Source organism: Pteronotus mesoamericanus, unplaced genomic scaffold (assembly GCF_021234165.1).
Source record: "Pteronotus mesoamericanus isolate MK-2021 breed Mesoamerican mustached bat unplaced genomic scaffold, CSHL_Meso_final scaffold_45, whole genome shotgun sequence".
Lineage (NCBI taxonomy): Eukaryota > Metazoa > Chordata > Mammalia > Chiroptera > Mormoopidae > Pteronotus > Pteronotus mesoamericanus.
Window position 1 is genome coordinate 4,815,413 of NW_026555317.1, and position 22,188 is coordinate 4,837,600.

Below are 22,188 nucleotides of genomic sequence, written 5' to 3' on the forward strand. Positions count from 1 at the left end.
AGAAGAAACATTCATCCAGACTGGTAGGAGGGGCAGAGACGGGCAGCTGGAGCTGAGAGGACACGGCACGGTGGTAGCTGGCAGACTGGGAGGCCCCACGTATGCATGCAGATAAACCAGGAAGAACAACTAGGGAGTGGGACAGACCATGCAACCCAAGGTTTCAGCACAGGGAAATAAAGCCTCAAAACCTCTGGCTGTAAAAACTGTGGGGGTTGCAGCAGCAGGAGAAACTCCCAGCTGTGTGGGAGAGTTCACTGGAGAGACCCACAGGGTCCTAGAATGTACAAAATCCCACCTGCCCTGGAATCAGCACCAGAGGGACTGAATTTGCTTGTGGGTAGTGGGGGAAGTGACTGAAAGCCAGACAAGAGCTGAGCAAGAAGCACTGTCCCTCTCTGACCCCTCCTCGACATACAGGGCCACGATGCAGTAGTGGTTTGCCCCATCCTGGTGAATACCGAAGCCTCCACCCCTTACAACATAACAGGTGCACTGAGACAAAGAAATCCGGCCCAAATGAAACAACAGATCAAAACTCCAAAAACAGAACTAAGCTGAACAGATATCCAACCTATCAGATACATAGTTCAAAACACTGGTAACCTGGATGCTCACTGAATTGGTTGAGTATTGTCGCAAAATAGAGGGAAAATGTGAACACTACGTAAAGTGAAATAAAGAAAAATGTACAGAAAACCAATAGTGAAGGGAAGGAAGCCGGGACTCAAATCAATGAATTGGAGCAGAAGGAAGAAATAAACATTCAACCAGAACGGAATGAAGAAACAAGAAATCAAAAAAATGAGGAGAGGCTTAAGAACCTCTGGGACTACTTTAAAATGTTCCAACATCCAAATCTCAAGGGTGCCAGAAGGAGAAGAGGAAGAGCAAAATTGAAAACTTATTTGAAAAAAAAAATGAAGAACTTCCCTAATCTGGCAAAGGAAAGAGATTTCCAAGAAGTCCAGGAAACTCAGAGAGTCCCAAAGAAGTTGGACCCAAGGAAGCACAGGTCAAGGTACATCATAATTACATTACCCAAATTAAAGAAATGGAGAGAATCTGAAAAGCAGCAAGAGAAAAGGAGACAATTCCTACAAAGGAGTTCCCATAAGACTCTCAGCTGATTTCTCCAAAGAAACCTTGCAGGCAAGAAGGGGCTGGCAAGAAGTATTCGAAGTCATGAAAAGCAAGGACCTACATCCAAGATTACTCTATCCGGCGAGGCTATCATTTAGAATGGAAGGGCAGATAAAGTACTTCCCATATAAGGTAAAGTTCAAGAGTTCATCATCACCAAGCCCTTATTATACGAAATGTTAAAGAGACTTATCTAAGAAAAAGAACAACAAAACTATGAACAGTAAAATAACAACACCTATCAACAACTAAACCTAAAAACAAAAACTAAGCAAACAACTAGAGCAGGAACAAAATCACAGAAATGGAGATCACATGGAAGGTTACCAGCGGAGAGGGAGAGAGGAGAGAATGGGGGAAAAGAGGGAATAAGAAGCATAAATGATAGGTACAAAATTGACAGGGGGACGTTAAGAATATTGTAGGAAATGGAGAAACCAAAGAACTTATATGTACGACCCACGGATACGAACTAAAGGGGTGGGAATGCTGGTGGGAAGGAGGGTACAGGGCAGAGGGGAATGAAGGGGAGAAAAAACATGGGACAACTGTAATCACATAATCAATAAAATACACTTAAAAAAATTGTTCCTGCAAATTATATTTGGGCCATATTCAGGTCCACAGCTTGCAACCTTTGATTTCAAGGTTTAACAGGAAACATGAAGCAGCAAAGAAAACTAAAACAGAATAAATAGCCAGAGGAGTAGGAAGGAAACCAGGAGAGGCAAGAAATGATTTTTAAGAAGTTATGCAATGGTTAACAGTGTCAAATGCTACTCATTGCATGCACCTAAGATGAAGATAGAAAAGTGTTCACTGTATTCAGCTACATAAACATTGTTGGTAACACTTGCGTTCAGAGTTGAGGTCAGATAACAAAAGTATCAATAGATCAAGTAGAAGAACAAGTAGATAGTAGCCAGTGATATAGGGCATATACAATTGACCCTTGGACAACACTGGGGTTAGGGGTGCCAACCCCTCTGTGCAATTGAAAATCTTCTGACTTTTGACTCCCCCAGAATTTAACTGTCCTCAGTATCCACAGGGGATTGGTCCCATAACTCCCGTAGATACCAAAATCCACCAATGCTCCAGTCCTTACATATATGGCATAGATGAATGCATACAGTCAGCCCTTCCCATCCAGACTCCCAACCACAGACTGAAAACACTGCAGGTACTTAGGAAAAAACTCTGTGTATAATAAGATCCACACAGTTCAAACCCATGTTGTTCAACAGTAGTCTGTATGTTAAAAAGGAAAAAAATATAGTTGTTATGATTGTCTACATAGAAAGTCCTAAAGAATCTATAGAAAGGCTAGTACTAGAACTAATAAATAAGATTAGCAAGGTCATAGGATACAAGGTCAACATAAAAAGTCAATTAAATTTGTATATACTTGTGATGAACAATAGGAAATTGAAATTTTTTAAAACACCAGTATGTCTAACAAAATGTGTGTTAAGTCTGGTACACTGAAGACAACAAAATACTGATGAAGAAATTAAAGACCTGAAAGAACTGAAGATAAAACTGAAAGAACTGCTGTGTTTGTGGATTAGAGAACTCAGTATTAAGATGTCAATTCTCTGCAAATATACAGACTCCATGTTAATCAAAATTCCAGCAGACCTTTGAAATAGTAATTGATAATCTGACTCTGAAATGTATATAGAAATTCAAAGAATCTAGCATAAACAAAACTATTTTTAAAAAGAAGAAAGAAGTGGGAGAACTCATACTATCTGATTTCAAGATGGTCCAATAATTAAGAGTGTAGTATTGAGATGAGGAGGGACAAATAAATCAGCAAAATAGAGAGTCCAGAAACAGACCCACACATATACGGTCAAACATGGGGAGTATTACTGGTATCTAGTGGGAAAAGACTAAAGATGCTGTTGGGGACCACTTTTTGTGGTATCGGGAACAGTAGCCCCTGCACAACCTAGGCCCTGCCTGTAAGCCTCAATAGGAAAGCCAGGAATGCTGGGAGGCAGACATGACCTGATACTAGCACCAAGGGTCCCAGGGGGAGATCTGGACTAAAGAATGCATTATATTTACTGAAGCTTGCTCTGCTTAGTACTGCCCTGATAACGAAAAACCAGGTACCTGACATCAAGGCTGGAGGAAATAATTCCTGAGTCCTTGGACCACGCCTTACTGAACATCTGGTGTGTCTGTATGTCTCACAGACCCTAACCCAAGGCTGATCTATGTGTTCCTTTTGTTGTTATCTATAGCCCTCTGAAGTAGGTTGATAAGCTTTGCATGCATGTATACTGTATACCCCTATGCACATCTTTCTCAATAAAAGCTATTTCAGAGAAGGGCTCGGGGCATTCTCTACTAGAGGTAAGTACCACCCCCTTCTCTTGACAGGTAAATCATGTCTGGTACAATTTATTTCATCAGTGGTGATTGGGAAGACAGTGCAGGACAGAGCATCCCTCAGGATTCTGTTAAACATCTTACAATACACAGGGCAGCTCATACAAGAAAAAATTATGTGGCCTAAAATGTCAAATGGGGCAAGGTTGAGAAACCCTGTTCTAACCAAAAAAAAAAAAAAAAAAAAAAAAAAAAAGACAATCTGTGTGACCTAGAATTAGGCCAAAAATTTCTCAGATAGGACATAAGAAGTATAAACCATAAAAAACGAAAATCAATAAACCAACTCCAACAAAATTAAAACTTCTGCTCTTTCAAAGATAGGAAAATGTAAAGAAAAACCACACACTGGGAAGAAATATTTGCAAAACACATATTTAATAAAGGGCTTACATTTAGAATATATAAAGAACTCTCAAAACTCAACAAATGGAACTGGCCAAAAGAATATGGGGAAGAGACTTAGATACTTCACTAAAGAAACATGTATGGCAAATAAGCACAGAAAAGATGTACAATATTATTAGTCATTAGGAAAATGTATATTAAAACCTCAACAAGCCCTGGCAGGGTGGTTCAGGTGGTTGAAGAAGCATCTGTACATCAAAAGGTTCTGGGTTTGATTCCTGGTCAGGGCACATGCCTAGGTTGCAGGTTTTACCCCAGGTTGGGGTGTGTACAGGAAGCAACCAATTGATGGTTCTCTCTCACATGGAGGTTTCTTTCTTTCTCTCTCTACCCTCCCCGCCCCTTCCTCTCTCTCGAAAATCAACAGACATATTCTCAGGTAAGACTTAAAGCACACACACACGGGCGTACACACACACACAGACACACACACAGACACCATAATGCACCAGAATGGCTAAAATGTAAAACACTGACAATATCAAGAGCTCACAAGAATGCAAAGCAACTAGAATTCTCATACATTGTGGAGTATGTAAAATGGTAATCACTCTAGAAAACAGTTTATGACACTTTCTTATAACATTGTTAAATAATCAACTTTAAATATTTAACCATTATGAGTAAGGCTTTATTTTTTCTCTAAAAATATAAATATGAGCTTTTTCCTGTCTGCTCATAATTTTTCCATTTCTTCTAAGTTTATGACTATGTTCTAAATCAATGGTTCCCAAAGTATGGCCTGAGGCTTTGTGGGGGTCACCAACATCCTTTTAGAGAATCTATGTGAGCCTGCCTTTTCTAAGTACATCTCTTTGCAAGGCCAGATTTTCTTTACATATTTCAATGGAAACAATATATCCCAAAGGACCACATGTAGAGGCATACATGAGAATCTAGTTATGATGGTTAATTTTATTTGTCAACTTTACTGGGCCACAGGGTGTCCAGATATTTGGCTAAACATTTTAGGGAGTGTGTCTGTGAGGGTGTGTCTGGATAAGATGAACATCAGAGGGATCTATAGACTGAGTAAGGCAGATTACCATTCCCAATGTGGGCAAGACTCATCTGATCCATTAAAGGCCTGAACAGAACAAAAAACTGAGAAAGAGAATTCGTTCTCTCTGCCTAATGGACTTTGAGTTGGGACACTGGTCTTCCCCTGCCTTTGGACTTGGGACTCAGAAAGAAAAAACCATCAACTGGCCTAGTCCTCAGGCCTTCAGCCTCAGACTGTAATTACACTCACAGCTCTCCTGACTCACCAGATCACAGATATTGGGAATTCTCAGCCTCCATAATCATGATTTTGAGAGAGAGAGAGAGAGAGAGAGAGAGGGGGAGAGAATGAGAGAATATATATGTCTCCTACTGGTTCTATTTTTCTAATAGACCAACTGTCTTCTATTAAGCCAAACACTAAAGAGATACGCAAAAATGTAAAACAATGTCACTCTTCAAAATAATTTTGTTTTGCTTTGGAAAATCGTCATTTTTCACTTTAAAATACATTATGTAACATATAATGGGTTTGGTATTTTTAAACAAACATTTTTTAAATGTTTTAATTTCTAGTAAGCTGAATATCAATATAGATAGCCCATATAAACAAAGCCTTTAAAAAAACTGTTGAAGAAAGTAAAGGAGTCCTCAGACAGACAGACAGACACATACATGCGCATGCATGTGCGCACACAGATACACACACACAAAGTGAACTGCTGTTTTATAGTTAAGATTTCCAAAGATCTATTAGAGAAATGGAATATTAAAGTAATTCATCTTTTTCCATTATTCATAGCTATGTAATAATTTTTCATGCTGCTTACTAAAGGAAAGGTGGTTTGCCAGTTACATAAGACATACCAGATCATCGCCAGAACCCCACTGAGCTGTTTCTTCCAAAGAAACCACATTAGATTCAGAAATAGGTGTTCTATTCTTGTCTTGATATAATGACTGTTGCCATACATGACTGGTCAGTGGAACAACCTGAAAATTAAAAACAGATTTAAATAGAGTACTAACAAAATTTAACATTTAGACTGTATTTCTCAGTTTACAAAACACTTTCTCATATATATAAAATGACATTTCAACATCACCACCACAGTTCAAATTATTACCTTCACTTAAAAATAAGGAAACACATAGGACTTCCGGCCAAGACTGAGGCATAGGTAGATGCACTTTACCTCCTCGCACAACCAAAAGGAGGACAACAAATAATTAAAAAATGAAAAAAACCCAGAACTGCTGGAAAATCAAACTGTATGGAAGTCCAACAACCAAGGAGCTAAATAAGAATCATTCATTCAGACTGATAGGGGGGACGGAGGTAGGCTGCCAGTGTGGAGAGGGCAGGTGGAAAGGAGGCAGCTGGCAGACCATGTGGTCCCACATTTACGCACAGATAGATTGTGAGGAATAAATAGCTGGGGAGCGAGAGAGACCGCGCAATCCAGGGTTCCAGAGCGGTAAAAGAAAGCCTCAAAATCTCTGGCTGTAAAAACCTGGTGGGCTTGCAGCAGCAGGAGAAACTTCCAGCCTCACAGGAGAGCACACTGGAGAGACCCACAGGGCCCCAGAACGTACACAAACCCACCCACCCAGGAAGCAACACCAGAAGGGCCCAAATTTGCTTGTGGGTAGCAGGGAAAGTGACTGAAAGTTGGCTGAGAGCCCATTATAGCTTTCTTGACATTGGGAATATGGAAATTTGAATCTCATTGATTGGACTTCAACTAAATGATACAGTTATGTATGGTTCATGGATTTTTAAAGTATATGACTGAAAAGATATTTTTATCAAAAATTTATCACATCTGCAATAAGCTTTCAGAAATATTTCCTTTAAGTTAAAGATTTTTGTAAATGAATCTGATAACCTGATAACCTCACAATAGTTTTACTGATTTTATGTATTGTTGAATACTTTGCTTCACTCTATAGATAACATACAAATAGTGGCAATCTTTCAGTTACTCTATACACCAGCAGTAAAGAAATAAGTAAGACTTTTCTGTCAAATAAGAATTAAAAAACATTTTAAAATTAAAAAAAAAATAAGGAAACACGGGAACTTAACAGTTACCCTGTTAGGACGCAACATACTTTCCAATAAACCACAGCAGTTCCTTAACAGCCTATGCCCACCCCCCGCCAGAGGTAAAAGAAGCAAGCAGAGACAAGCAAATCAGGTGTTTTAAAATCTTAATGTTTGAGACACCTAAGAAATTAATAATAAGGACTAAAATAAAAGTCAGGCTCATTTTGTGAAACTGGGTTGATACAGAGCTCATCCACTTGCAGAAGGTAGCATTAAAGCTGTGGTGCTGCCCAATGCTAAAACAAAGCAAATGAAAAAGAGCAGAGGCAATTAAACAAAAATGAACTAGGTCAAGTCATTCACTGGCACAGGACTGGTTTTTGAAATTTTCCCATTATCCCTGGAAAATAAAAACCCAAAGCTTCCAATATTAGACTTCCTCCTACACAAGCAGATAGATGCAAGGGGCAAGGCAAAGACAACCACTGAATACCAAGCAGAGAACAGTGCACCAAAAAACAAAAATGAAATTACAAACTATGCTTTCAAAACATATTTTTAAAATAAGAATATCTCATATGCTCAAAGAAATAAAGAAAAAAAGACACGATGTCCATAGAAAAGGAAGCTGTTATAAAAACAGGCAGGTATGAGTAAAAAAAAAAGAATACTGACAAAATATTAATGACAACAAATGTGAAAGAGCCTCTGAAGGAATCTTTTTTTCCAGAATTAAAACGGTTACTACACTAACAAAACATTTGTACAGGGCACTTACAACAAGGTGTTTTTGGTCATAAAAAGGCCTGCTTAACTGAAGATTTATTCAATAACTAAAGAGATGTCTAAGATATCAACTCTTCCAAGAGGTTTTTCTCAAAAGATACAGCACCATGCAGCACACCCACATTACTTCAATGACAATTTTTTTCCGTTTTATTGAATTATTGGGGTGACACTGGTTAACATTCAATGGCAGTTCATAAGAGAGCATAAAAAACAAAGAAAGCTGTTTGTGAACTCATTACGGCAATCTGAAATCCATACATATGTAACAATACAGCCAATGCTGTGGCACAGCCAGTCTTCTTTAGGCCCTCCAGGAAAGACGAATGCTCAAATGAAAGTTCAAAATGGCTATTTTCTGCAGCCAAATACTGGAGGTGAAGCATGAGAGTACCTGTCTTTGAAAATGGCTGATTCACAATAGCTTACAAAGACAGGGTTCAGTTCGAGAACAGCTGAAGAAAACTGATGATGCAGTATGAAAAAACTAGCACTTTTGACAAGTAACCCAATGTGCGAAAATAAGAACATTCCCCCTCACTGTATTGGCTAAAAAGAAACCCCAAAGTAAAAATTAAATCTTAAAAGTTCTTACTAAAAAAATCCATTGTCCAGAACACCTGATTTTTATTACTTACCTGGCTGTTTTGACTTCCTCAAAGAAATAATTTCTAATACATGTTTGACTGGCTTTCCCACAGTCACCTCTGGTCATAGTGTAACCCAAATACTTGATGGAGGATTCTTAAAATAAATGCTTCAGAACTAAGGTCTCATCAGCAGTTCCCTGATGTCAGGTTAAATACCTTTTGATATAAATTAAGTTTATTTTATTTATTTTTTTGTTAATCTTCACTGGAGAATATTCTTTCAATCCTTTTTAGAGAGAGGAAAAGGGAGAGAAAAACATGGATGAAAGAGAGAGAAAAACACTGATGTGAGAGAAAAACATCGATTGGTTGCCTCCCAGGGATCATACGCACCCAGCACCCAGAGATCCAACCACAACTTAGGTATCTGCCCTGGCCAGGAATCAAACTATCAACCTTTTAGTTACATCATGACACTCCAACCAACTGGGCCACACTGGCCAGGGTGATGTAAATTAAGTTTTAAAGAATCCTTCACTGAGCCAGTTTTTAATATTAAAAGTTAATGGACTTCCAACTATATGCTGTCTAGAAGAGAAGCGGTTTAGAACTAGGGACACATACAGGCTGAAAGTGAAAGGGTGGAAAAAGATATTTCATGTAAATGGTAACCAAAAGAAGACAGGAGTATCTATGCCAGTATTGGACAAAAAGACTTTAAATCAGTAGCTGTTACAAGAGACAGAGAAGGACATTTTACAATGACAAAAGGGTCAACTCACCAGGAAGATATAACAAGTATTTATGCACCAAACCTCAGAGCTTTTAAATTAATGTGGCAAAGTTTCAAAGAATTAATGGGAGGGATGCACACCAACAAAATAATATTATAAGACTTCAATACCTTACTTTCAATAATGAATAGAACAATCAGAAGAACCCTAAGGAGAACAGAGTAACTGAACAAACACTACACACCACTGGACCTAACAGAAACACACAGAACACCAGATCCAAAAACAGAAGAACATACATTTCTCAAGTACACATGCAACATCCTTCAGGATAGAACACATTAGGTCACAAAACAAGTCTTAACAAAATCAAGAAAATTGAAATCATACACACTATCTTTTCCAATCACAATAAAATGAAACTAGACGTCAACAACACAAGAAAAACTGGAAATTCCACAAATGTGAAAATTAAACAATATACTCTTAGAAAAACAATGAGTCAGATAAGTCACAAGTGAAATTAGAAAATACTCTGACATGATAATAAAAACACTAATTATCAGAACTTACAGGATGAAAAAAAAGCAGAGATATGACGAAGTTTTTATGACTAGCTAAAAGGGTGTCATTTTCTTTTCCTTTTTTTATTTAAAGCAAGATCACAAATTCACAACCTATAATACATATCAAGGAACTGGAAGAAGAACAAACTAAACCAAAAGCAGGCAGAAGGAAGAAAATAATAAAGATTAGAACACAGATAAGCAAAATAGTGAATAAGAAAAAAATAATTAGACTAAACGTTGTCTTTTAAAACATTAACAAAACTGATAACCCCTTTGCTAGACTAAAAAAAATTCAAATAAAATCAGAAAGGAAAGAGAGGATATTACAACCAATACCACAGAAATAAGGATAGGAGAATACAATGAACAATGGTACACTAACAAAACTGGAGAGTCAAGAAGAAATGCATAAATTCCTAGAAACACACAACTGCCAACACCAAATCATGAAGAAACAGAAAACCTGAATAAACCTATAGCTAAAAAATTAAATGAGTAACGAAAGAACCTCCCAATAGTGAAAATCTAAGGACCAGATAGATGGCTTTACTCCTGAATTTGACCAAACATTTAAAGAATTAACACCAACTCTCCTGACATTCAAAAACCAAAACAAAACTAAACAAAAACAAAACTGAAGAGGAAGGAACACTTCCTAAATCATTCTATGAGGCCAGATTACCCTGATACAAAGAGCCAGATACAGATACTACAAGGAAAAAAAACACTACAGAGCAATTTCCCTCTTAATGGATGCTGATGTAAAAGTCTTCAACAAAATACTAGCACACAGAATTCACAGCACATTAAAAAGATTATACATGATTAAGTGGGATTTAACTCTGGAATGCAAAGATGGTTCAACATATAAAAATCAATATGGAAGAATTAATACTTTCAAAATGTCAATACTATCCAAAGTCATCTATAGATTCAATGCAATTCCTATCAAGATTCCAATGGGTTTTTTTACCAAAAAAAAAAAAAATATATAAATAAATATATATATATGTAAAAGAAATCTAGTCATTTTTATTGAAACACAGAACCCAAATAGCCCCCCACACACACGCGCACACACATGCACACACACAAAATCCTAAGAAAAAAGAACAAAGCAGAAAGCATCGCACTCCTCAATTTCAAACAATATTAAAAAACTAAAGTAATTAAAACAGTATGGTAGTAACATAAAAACAGACAATTAGACCAATGGAGCAGAACTGAAAGCCTCAAAATAAACTTGTTATATGATCAATCAATATTTGACAAGAGAACCAAGAATACTAAAAGAAGATCTAAATGACAGTTACTTCAATAAATGGTGCTGGGGAAACTGAATATTCACATGTAAAAGAATGAAACTGGACCCTATGTTACACCATTCACAAAAATTAACTCAAAATGTATTAAATACTTAAATTTAAGACCTGACACCATAAAACTAGAAAAAAACAGAAAAAAACCTTTTTGACATGGGTCTTGGTAGTAATTATTTGGAAATCATACCTAAAGCACAAGCAACAAAGTTAAAAATAAATAAATGGCACACATAAAACTAAAAAGCTCTACACAGTGAAAAAACTTACAGAATGGAAATAATATTTGCAAATTACATATCTAATAAAAACTTAATATCCAAAAGATATAAGGAACTCCTACAAATCATTAGCAAAATAAATAATCCTATTTAAAAATGGGCAAAGGACCTGGATATTTTTCCAAAGAAGATATATGACTGTCCAAGGTACATGAAAAGATGTTCAACATCATCAGTCATTAGGAAAATTCTAATTACAACCACACTGAGATATCGCCTTATGCCTGTGAGAATGGCCATAATCAAAATGACAAGAGATAAATGCTGGGGAGGACATGGAGAAAAAGGAACCCTTGTGCACTGTTGCTGGGACTGTCAAAAGGTACAGCCACTATGGAAAATACAATAGCATGGAAGTTTCTCAACAAGTTAAAATGGAAATACTATATGATCCAGCAATTCCACTCCTGGGAATACATCTGAAGGAAACAAATACACTGACTCAAAAAGATATCTGCACCCCCATATTCATAGCAGCATTATTTATAACAGCCCAAATATGGAAACAACTTAAGTGCCCATTAATGGATAAAGTTGTGGTATACCATGGAATATAATTCATTAAAAAAAAAAAGGCAATCTTACTTTTTGCAACAATATGGATAGACCTTGATACCATTTATGCTAAGTAAAATAAACCAGATAAAGACAAATGCTGTGTGATCTTATTTGTAAGTAGAATCTAAAACACTCATAGAAAAAGAAATCAAAATTGTGGTTATCAGAGACACATGGGGGGATGGCGAACTGGAAAAAAGTGGTGAAAAGGTACAAACTTCCAATTATAAGATAGGTAAGTACCAAGGATGTAAAGTATAACATGATGACTATAGTTAAGACTGCTGTATGACTACCTTTTGATTTCAAAATATCTTTATGAAACTGGGTTTTAGGAGATCCTTCTGATAAAAAAAATAAGAATTTATGAAAATCAGCACAAAACAGAAAATGGAGGTAGCAGCGTTGAATTCCAAAGTTTGAGAAGCTGTGCAGTATCCAACAGGTACATAAATTCTATTAGTTGCTATTTGTGGCTAAAAAGATTTTTTTTCTTCAAACAAAACAAAACAAAACAAAACAAAAAATGCTATATGATATATAGGAAAGTTGTTAGAGTAAATCCTAATAATTCTCATCACAAGGCGAATTTTTTTCTTTTTATTGTATCTACAGGAGATGACAGATGTTAACCAAATGATAGTATTTATCATTTCACAATATTCAATACCCTTTCATGATAAAAACACTCAACAAATTCGGAATGGAAAAAGCTACATTAACATAATAAAGACCATTTATGAATAACCACAACTAACATCAAACTCGATGAAAAACTGAAAGCTTTTCCCGTATGGTAAGAAACAAGGCAAGGATGCCTGCTCCTGACACTTCTATTCAACGCAGCACTGGAAGTCCTAGCCAGAGCAATTAGGCAATCAATCAATCAACAGCAGCCAAACTGGAATGGGAATAAAATTATCTTTGTTCACAGAAAACATAATTTTATATGGGAAAAAACCAATATTCTACATATAAACTGTATTAGAACTTAAAAAGAATTCAGTAAAGTTGGAGAGTACAAAATCAACATTCAAAAATCATCTGCATTTCTGACAATAAATCATACAAAAAAGTAAATTATGAAAACAGTCCCATTTACAACAGCATCACGAAACATAAAATACTTAGGAATAAACTTGACTAAGATGGCAAAAAATGTGTACATTGTACTACAAAACAATGCTGCAAGAAATTTTTTTAAATGCATATAAATGGAAAGGCATCCCTGTTTATAGATCAGATGACTTAATGTTGTTAAGATATCCATACTATCCAATATACTCCATATCAGATTCCAGTGGCATTTATTTATTGTAGAAATTTTTTAAAAATCCCAAAATCCATATGCAATCTAAGGGACCAAACACAGTCAAGAGAATTCTGAAAAAGAATAAGGTCAAAGGACTCACACATCCTGATTTTTTAAATACATTAAATAGCTACAGCAACCGTAAGTGTGGCACTAATAACAAAGACAGACAAATAGACCAGCAATTTTCAACCTTTTTTACCTCATGGCATACATAAATTACTAAAATTCTATGGCACACCAAATGTGTGTGTGTGTGTATTTTTTTTTTGCTGACAAAAGAAATCGGTATAATTTTGATTCATTCACACTGGACAGCTATTATTGTGTTGGTTGTCATTTTTTTTAAATTTGACAATTTAAGAGAAAAAGTCATTGCCCCTGACTAAATAGTCAGGTACCACACGTTTTAAACATTCTTGCAGCACACTGGTTGAAAATCCCTGAAATAGACCAATGAAACCAAATATAGAGCCCAGTAATAAACCCTCACGTATATAGTCAAATGAATTTTGTCAAGGGTGCCAAGACCATTCAATGGGGAAAGATAGTCTTTTCAACAGATAGTGCTGGAAAAACTGGATATTCACATACAAAAGAATGAAGTTAGACCATTTTCTAACATCATATACAAATATTAACTCAAAATGGATCAAACACTTAAATGTAAGGTCCAAAACTATAACTCTTAGAAGAAAACCAAGGGCAAAATCTACATGACAAAAGATTTGGCAATGATTTCTTGGACATGATACCAAAGACATGGAAACCGCAAAAAAAGAAACAACAGACAAATTGCACCTCATGAAAATTTTAAAATTTTGTGTATCAAAAGGCACTATCAATACAGAGTAAAATAGAATGAGAAAAAAATATTTGTAAATCATATACCTGATGAGAAATAATATCCAAAATATATAAATAACTCCTAAAATTCAGCAACAAAAAACAAAACAAACAGATTAACAAATGGGCAAAGAACTTAGACATTTCTCCAAAGATATACGAGTGGCCAATAAGCACATGAAAAAATGCTCAACATCATTAATCATCAGAGAAATGCAAATCGAAACTACAATGAGATATCTCACACTAATCAGGATGGCTACTATTAAAAATAACAATAACAACAATAATAATAGTAGTAATAATAATTATTGTTGGCCAGGATATTGAAAACTTGGCACCCTTGTTGGTAGGATATAAAATGGCTCAACTACCATGAAAAACAGTGTGGAGGATCCTCAGGAAATTAAAAATTGAACTGCCATATGACTTCACAATCCCACTTCTGAGTATATATCCAAAAGAACTGAAAGCAAGTCACTTTTTAAGAAAGTATAGCAGTTTCTCACAAAATTAAACATATCTTTACTATACAATCCAGCAATCACGCTCCTTGGTATTGATGCCAATGGACTGAAAACTTTTTTGGGGGGAGGAGGTTATAAGGGGACTAAACGGTAATGGAAAAAACACAGTAACAATTTTAAAAAATTTTAAAAACATATGTGTACACAAAAACCTGCACATGAATATTTATAACAGTTTTTCTTTTCCTAACTACCAAATCTGAAAATAACTGAGATATCCTTAGTAGCTGAATGATAAACTGTGGTATATATCCAGACAATGGAATGTTATCCGGCACTAAAACAAAATGAGCTACCAAGCCATCAAAAGACATGGAGAAACCTTATGTAATATTTTAATGGTGGATACACATCATAATACATTTGTCAAAATTCATAGAATTTACAACACTTACAGTGAACCCTAATGTAAACTATGGACTCTGGATGTCAATGTAGGTTCATCTGCTATAACAAATGTACAATAGTGGGATGTTAAGAGTTGGAGGAGGGTGAGGGCAGTAGGCAGATGGGAAATTTCTGTATTGTCCAGTCAATTTTTCAGTGAACCTGAAACTGCTCTTAAAAACAAAGTCTGTTAAAACACAACAGAAATAAAACAGAACTCTGGTCCAGCATGCAAGCAGTTAGGAAGTTATCACTCCCATCTCTACCAAAAGAAAAACAAGCTAAACAAATTGGAAATAAGTATCTCTTATATCCATCAAAGAACTGAAATCAAGGGCAAACTGCAGCCCCCAAAACTGTAGAGATAGACAAGCAAACACAGAGAATCACAACTTACTGGAGCAGCATTCCAGAAGGAGACAACATCACGGAAACCAGCACTAGGATAGGAAAACCTAAATTGTAACTAACAATTTGTTAGAGGCTCAGGATGGACAACCTTGAAATTTAAAAACTCCAGGGGAACTCTTAGAGGGCACCACTACACTTTTATGAGTTCTACCTACAAGAACTATACAGGGTTCCCACAGTTAAAATCAGAGAAAATTCTGGTCCTGCTTCTGGCAGCAGCAGGAGAAATGTAGCCATCGTGAAACATGCCCAGGGCATTCTGTTCTTAATAGTATCTGCCCTACAAAGAAGCTGCTTTAACCAGAGCCTAGCGACTGGAGTTATACCAGAGACTAAGTGGCCTAAAAGAAGGGATAAATACCCAACGTAGCCCCCTTCTAGCCTTTCTGTCTTGCCTAAGAAGAAAACTGAGGAACCCTAGTGAAGATTACAGCACAAGGGGTAGACTGAGACCCAATAATGAAATTACAGGACACTTCCCCTCCATCCACACTTTACCACTGTATCAACTGGGCTCCTCACACTAATCAGGGACTGTAACTGAAAGAACAGCACATAACAGACCTTATTTAAGAAGTCCTTGGAGAAACCCATAGAAAATAAGGGAGACACAAACAAGGCCACCAGGGCAAATTTTAGTGTCTGACAACTACAGCTATAGTAAACAGTAAACAACCTCACCTCTAGCCAGGTAAAAATAAAACTTCACACTAAAGGCCCATTACTTCAGTACTTTCATATTCATTCAGTACATGCCTGGCTTTCAAAAAAGAATTACAAGACACACTAAAAGACAAAAACAAACAAATGAAAACGGTTTGACAAGACAGCAAGAATCAGACTCAGATATGACAGATGTTGGGAGTTTCACTTTGGGAATATGAAAACATTCTGAAGATGAATGGTAGTAATGGTTAAACAATAATGTGAATGTACTTAATGCCCCTTAAAAATGGTTAAAATAGTAAATTTTATGTTATGTATATTTCACCACAATTCAAAAAAAAAAATCAAAGAGGGAAAAAAAGAAATGAGATATCAAATCATAAAAAGACATGGAGAAACCTTAAATGCATATTGTTAAGTGAAAGAAGCCACTCTGGAATGGTTACACACTATATGATTCTAACTATATGACATTCTAGAAAAGGCAAAACTACAGAGACAGTAAAATTATCAGTGGTTTCCACGTTTCAAGAAGAAGGGAGAGAGATAAATAGGTGGAACAAAGTGGAATTTTAGGATAGTAAAATTATTCTGTATGATACTGTCAGATTTATGTCATTATACATTTGTCAAAACCCACAGAATGTACAGAGCAAACTCAAATATAAGCTATGAGCTTTAATTAATAAAAATGTATCAGTATTAGCTTACAAATTATAATAAATGTACCACACTAAAAAGGAAAATAGGGGAGGGAGGGGGGGTATATCGGAATTCTGAACTTTCTGCTCCATGTTTCTGTAAACATAAAATTGTTCTGAAGCCCTGACCTGAGTGGTGCACTGGGTTGAGCATCATCCTGCAAAGGAAAAGGTTGCTGTTTGATTCCAGGTCGGGGTACCTGCCTGGATTGCAGGTCTGAACTTGGCTGAGGTGCATGCAAGAGGCGATCTATTGATGTTTCTCTCAGATTTCTCTATTTCTCCCTCCCTTCCCTCTCACTAAAAATAAAATCTTTTTTAAAAAACTGCTCCAAAAAGAGTCTATTAATTTTTCTTAATAGGCACTATGACAGAACACCAACAGGGAAATATAAAGAAATATCCATATATTACTTAAACTATTCCAGGGCATAGAAAAACAAAATGGTTTCCAATACCTGGTATGCAAACAGCATAATACTGATGCCAAATTTGACAAAGACAGGTCAAGGAAACATTTTTTAAAAAAAACAAAACAAAACCATTATCATTTTTAAAACACTTCCAAATAAAATCCAGCAGTTCTTAAGAGAAAAAAAAACACACTATGATGAATAGTTTTTATTCTAGGAGCACATGAAAAGATTAAGAATAAAGTATGTGTTAATAGGTCAAAAAAGATTAGAACTGTGCAATGTAAATAAATTTGGAGATGCGTAACAGAAGGGGTTCAAGTCCTTTTTTTCTCTCCTTCTATGAAATTATAACCTGCTGATGGGAGGAGGATCTGAACATTGGGTGAGGGCTAGAGGATCACAGTGAAGATAGGAAAGCTAAGTGAGGAAACGAAAAAGATCTCTCAACACTGTTGATGACCCACCCAATTAAAAGTTGGAGACCATCCTGACCCATGGGGTTCAGTTGGTTGGGCCTCATCCTGCAAAGTAAAGGCTCATTCCAGGCAAGGCACATGCCTGGTTTGCCAGTTGGGTCTCGGTTTGGGGCATGTGCAAGAGACAGCAGGATCGACATCTCTCTCCTTCTCTTTAAATTAAAATCTTAAAGGAAAAAAAAAAAGAGTTGGAGACCTACCAATCCACAGAACTTAATTATTTTCCCTCTGATAGAGCTCAGAAACTTAGGTTTGAAATGATTCATGTTGAATGGCCTGCAGGACCAGTGTAAGACCAACACAGCAGCAAAGGCTCTAAATTACTCACTTCCCTGAACTCTTAAAAAGACTTGGCTGTAAGTCTGGTAACATTTCATTTTGAATTTCAACAGTTCCCTGCCTTAGCTCAGTTTCACTGCCAGGACTACAAACTTAATCACTACCTTATACATCATCACTACAACATCCTTGTTATGTAGTAAGAAAGACATGAGAGAGTGAATTAAATATTACAATTTTGTCATTTAACTGGAACTCAACTGGAAGAAGTTAACGTTTCCTATTATTTGGTCTCATCCTTTGAACACACTGCATTCAATACTATACAACAAACTCATCTTCAAAAAATTTTATACTTCAAAAATTTCTAGCAAGAAACATTGAAGTTTCTCCTTTAAACATTTTCCAACTTATTCTAGTAAGTTTTAATGTTATCAGTGAACTAAACAAAAAAAGCATCATAATACTCTTTATATTATTTTAAAACTACCTTTAATACAGCACACTATCTACACCTTCATATTCTCTGAGGTAAATAAGAGAATATCTGATTTTTCTTTAAAAAAAAAAAAACTCTGGGAAGAAGCACTCTGGGCTCAAAGAAGCAAGATTTATTAACTACATTTGGATAAATCACTGTTAAACAGGATCATTTTTTCATGTTTGATGTAAAAGTGTTAAAGTGATTTAACTGAAACATTCCCCCTTAGGCTGAAAGATATAAATTAAATTAAATTAAATTAAGTCTTAAAACAAAAAAGTTTGAAGAACTTGTCCACGGGGATGTCTTTAATTACGGTCTGTATGTGTGTAGACAACTCACAGCTTTAAATCTCCAGCTCAGACCTCTCCTCTGCTTTCCAAACCCAGACTACTAACCTTCACTCCCGTCCCATCCCGTCTCGTCCCATCCCATCAACCCTCATGGCCAGAACGCACACCATAAACCTGGCCATATCTCAATATGTGGCACAACCATTCATCCAGTAATCTAACACCTGGACACCTTCTGGCCCGATGTTCCACATCTAATTGATTATTACTGTAATAACAATGTAAAATTGGTGTATTACATGTGATGATTTTACCTCTTCAATGTCTCTTAAATCAGTCAATTTTCTATATCCACCAATTCCCTATTCCAAAATAGCGTCATCTTTTTTTCCTGGCAATACTGTATTCCCTCCTAATTAGCATCCCAGATCTATTATTGCTACCCCTCCCAACCCCACCCTGCCATTAAAGCTGTTTTCCACTCTGCTACAAAGTGATCTATCTAAAATACAAACATTATCATACAGCACCCTCCTTATTTAAAACATTTTCAATGACTTCCCAAAGCTCCAGGGATAAGCCTCCAAATCCTGCACACAGCACACAAGCCTCACCTGAAATCTGTGCTCAACCCACATTGTCCTTTGATTCCTTGAAAATACTCTGTCCAGTCTAACCACCAGTACCTTTCCACATGCCTTTCCCTCAACTAGAAGTTTCCTTCTCTTACCTTTCCTAGCTAACCTTATTCTGACACCAGATCTCAGCTCTATCATAACTTCCTAGGGAAACTTTCACCAGCTTCACTGACAAAGTCAAAAATCCTTACTGTATGCTTTCAAAACATCTTAACACATACAGTTTTATTTTTATTTGTGGCACCATCTATATTTTTATCTGCCCCTCTTTCTACACTGAACACGCAAAAAGCAGGCAAAAAAAAAAAAAGTTTGGGTTGGTGCTCTCCCTCCCAAGAGCACGCCCACGCATTCCTTCCCTCTCACTGGGCATCTCTTAAACTCTAAGGGTCCCCACAATTCTTGCAACCAAAGCAGCAATGGGCAGCAGTGTGGGGGGGGGGGGGGCTCCTGTCTCCAAGGGCCCCTTTTCAGTGAGTCAAAGCAGCCCCGCTTAGGCTCTCTTCTGTTGCTTCTATCCTAAATCCTTTCTTGTTTCACCGATCTCAGATTTAATAAACGTACTCTTAAAAAACAAGAAAAAAAAAGGCTGTCTCGGTTCACCAAGGCTCCTTTAAATCCGGCACAAATGCACAGATGGTGGTGAATGCTCAACAATACATGCTCGATGAATTAAAGACCCGTTGGAATATATACCAGGCAAAACAACTATTAATATTCTTTAATGATCAACAGTCTATAGCATCACTGACCAGCAGAACTTTTTGTAATGAAACAATTCTGTATCTGTATTGTCCAATTCGGCAGCTACTAGTCAAGTGTGGCTACTGAGCACCTGGAAAGTCATTAGTACAACAGAGACACTGAATTTTGAAATTTATTTACTTAACTAAATAAGATGTAAAGAGTCACAAGTGGCTAGTGACTACTGGATTGAACAGCACAGGTCTATATAGTTTTTTCTGTCTTTTCAATTGCACTTTTGTTGTTTCACTCTTCACAGTTGGTATGTTGTCTATGGACAGCCCTAGACAATAAACCCTAGCCTTCTTTTTGTCCCCGCAATGAACGCTGCACAGAACAGAAACTTAATAAATGATGACTTGCTATCTGAATTGCTTTTTTCTCGCTGAAAAGCAATTAATTAGATGCAATTATTTTCAAAATGATCTTCAGGAGCCAAGCACAAAAACAGCTCTTTCTCTGCTGTGTATTACCTGGATCTTTATAGTTTTCCCGACTAGAGCTGCGGCAAGCCTCGAGCATTTCTAAGCTCCTCCTACCGGCTGGGGACCCATTTATTGCTACAAAAAAGGTCCAAAGAAGCACCATTCGCCAGGAGCCTCTAGAGACTAACTACTCCACCTCTGTGTACAGAACTCACACTACTCCCGCTGGGCAGTCCTGCTCTCAGGCAAATTAATCTCCTAATTGTCTTCCCAACAAGACAGTCCCTTGGGTAACCACCCTCACCACTCCGACACCGCCCTTTTCGCCTCCCTGGAAACGCGATAGGACCCAACTCCTCCCAAAAGCTTTCCTTAACTACACAAGCTGGTGGTAATACTGGCTCCTCTGAACATCTGGTGTAATTCAAAAGGCCCGGGACACACCAAAGGGGAGAAACGAGCGGCTTTTGCCAGAAAGACCGGGAGGTTGTAGTCGCCGGAACCTGACTAAGAGTCGAGAATGTCCCTACAAGCCTTTTAAAAGCGCGCTTATTCTATGTCAAAACGGTGACAGGCAGCAAGCAGGAGGCAGCGCAGCCAGAATGCCAGCGGAGCGCCCAGGGATTACCCGTCACCCCGCCCCTCCGGCAGCCCACACCCCCTCCCGGCCAGGCCCACCTTCTCCGGGCCGGTGCTCACGCTCTCGCTCTCGGAGTAGCGGTGCTTGGGCAGCGACGGCGAAGGCAAGGTCCCGCCGGGGTGCGCCTGCAGCCAGGCCTTGGCCTCCTCATCGTCCTCGTCGTCCGTACTTTCCCGAGGCTGGTTCTCGTAGTTAAAGTCCGCGTCCAGTTCCCGCCTTTCCTCTTCCTCCACGTCCTCCACCATTACCACCTCAGCCTCATCCAAGTTCTCCGGCTTCCCCACCTCTTTCTTTTCCTCCTCCTCCTCTACCACCTCCTCCTCCTCCTCCTCCTCCTCCTCCTCCTCGAGCTCGCCGGGCCAAGGCAAGTCCTCAGGCTCCATATTGGAGTCACGCTCTAGGTCTCAGAGGTTGAGGAGGAGGAGAGGAAGGGGGGAGGGAGGGGAGGGGAAGAGAGCTGACTGGCGGTTGCGGCCTCACGCAGGCGCAAAGGCCGCCACCGCCTTGCCCCCCGCGCCGCGCCGCGCGGACGGGGCGGGGCAAAGAGAGAGCGCGCGCGTTGCTAAGGACGCCCCGCCGGGGCGGGCGGGAAGGTCTGAGAAGGGAGCCGGGCTGGGGACTGGTGACGCCACCGCCTCGTCCCCGTCACCGGCTGGTATCTTGCTCACAGTACTGTAAGCTCACAATAAACCCGAACTGGGCTCCTCTCGCGGGATGGGAGAACTTAGTCCTCGACTGGGTAGGGCTAAAACTGGATTTTGCCTGTGCACCGAGGGGACAGCATACCCTAGGACAAAATTATGACGAGCTTGCAAATGATAAATTTTTTAAAGGTTGAGTGCCTAACGTGTGGACAGGCTGTAAGATGGGCACTTGAACCTTAGGGTAGTAGAGAGTTTAAGTAAGGAACAGGTGCTGGTATCAGAGAAATGGGAGTTTGAATCCTGACGTCACCACTTACAAGTGGTGTGACTGAGCCTCTATCAAATGAGGATAATGGCCCGTTGAATAGGATGGTTGTGATAATCAAAGGAATTAACCAATGTGAAGAACTTAGTGGTAGCTATAATTTGTTGACTATTAGGCGGTAACTCATTAAATGC

The 22,188-nt window shown here is 38.0% G+C and overlaps 1 protein-coding gene across 1 annotated transcript in view; it reads right to left on the minus strand.

The window, feature by feature from the left end:
* The window catches only part of ALMS1 (ALMS1 centrosome and basal body associated protein), a 215,885-nt gene extending 194,417 nt beyond the window's left edge, over nt 1-21,468 (minus strand). The window contains exons 1-2 of the mRNA XM_054593521.1: nt 21,124-21,468; nt 5,824-5,949 (exon numbers count right to left, since the gene is read on the minus strand). Of these exons, the coding sequence (XP_054449496.1) occupies nt 5,824-5,949; nt 21,124-21,468 (471 nt within the window). The remainder of the gene's footprint in view (nt 1-5,823; nt 5,950-21,123) is intronic.
* Nucleotides 21,469-22,188: the final 720 nt, after the last annotated feature.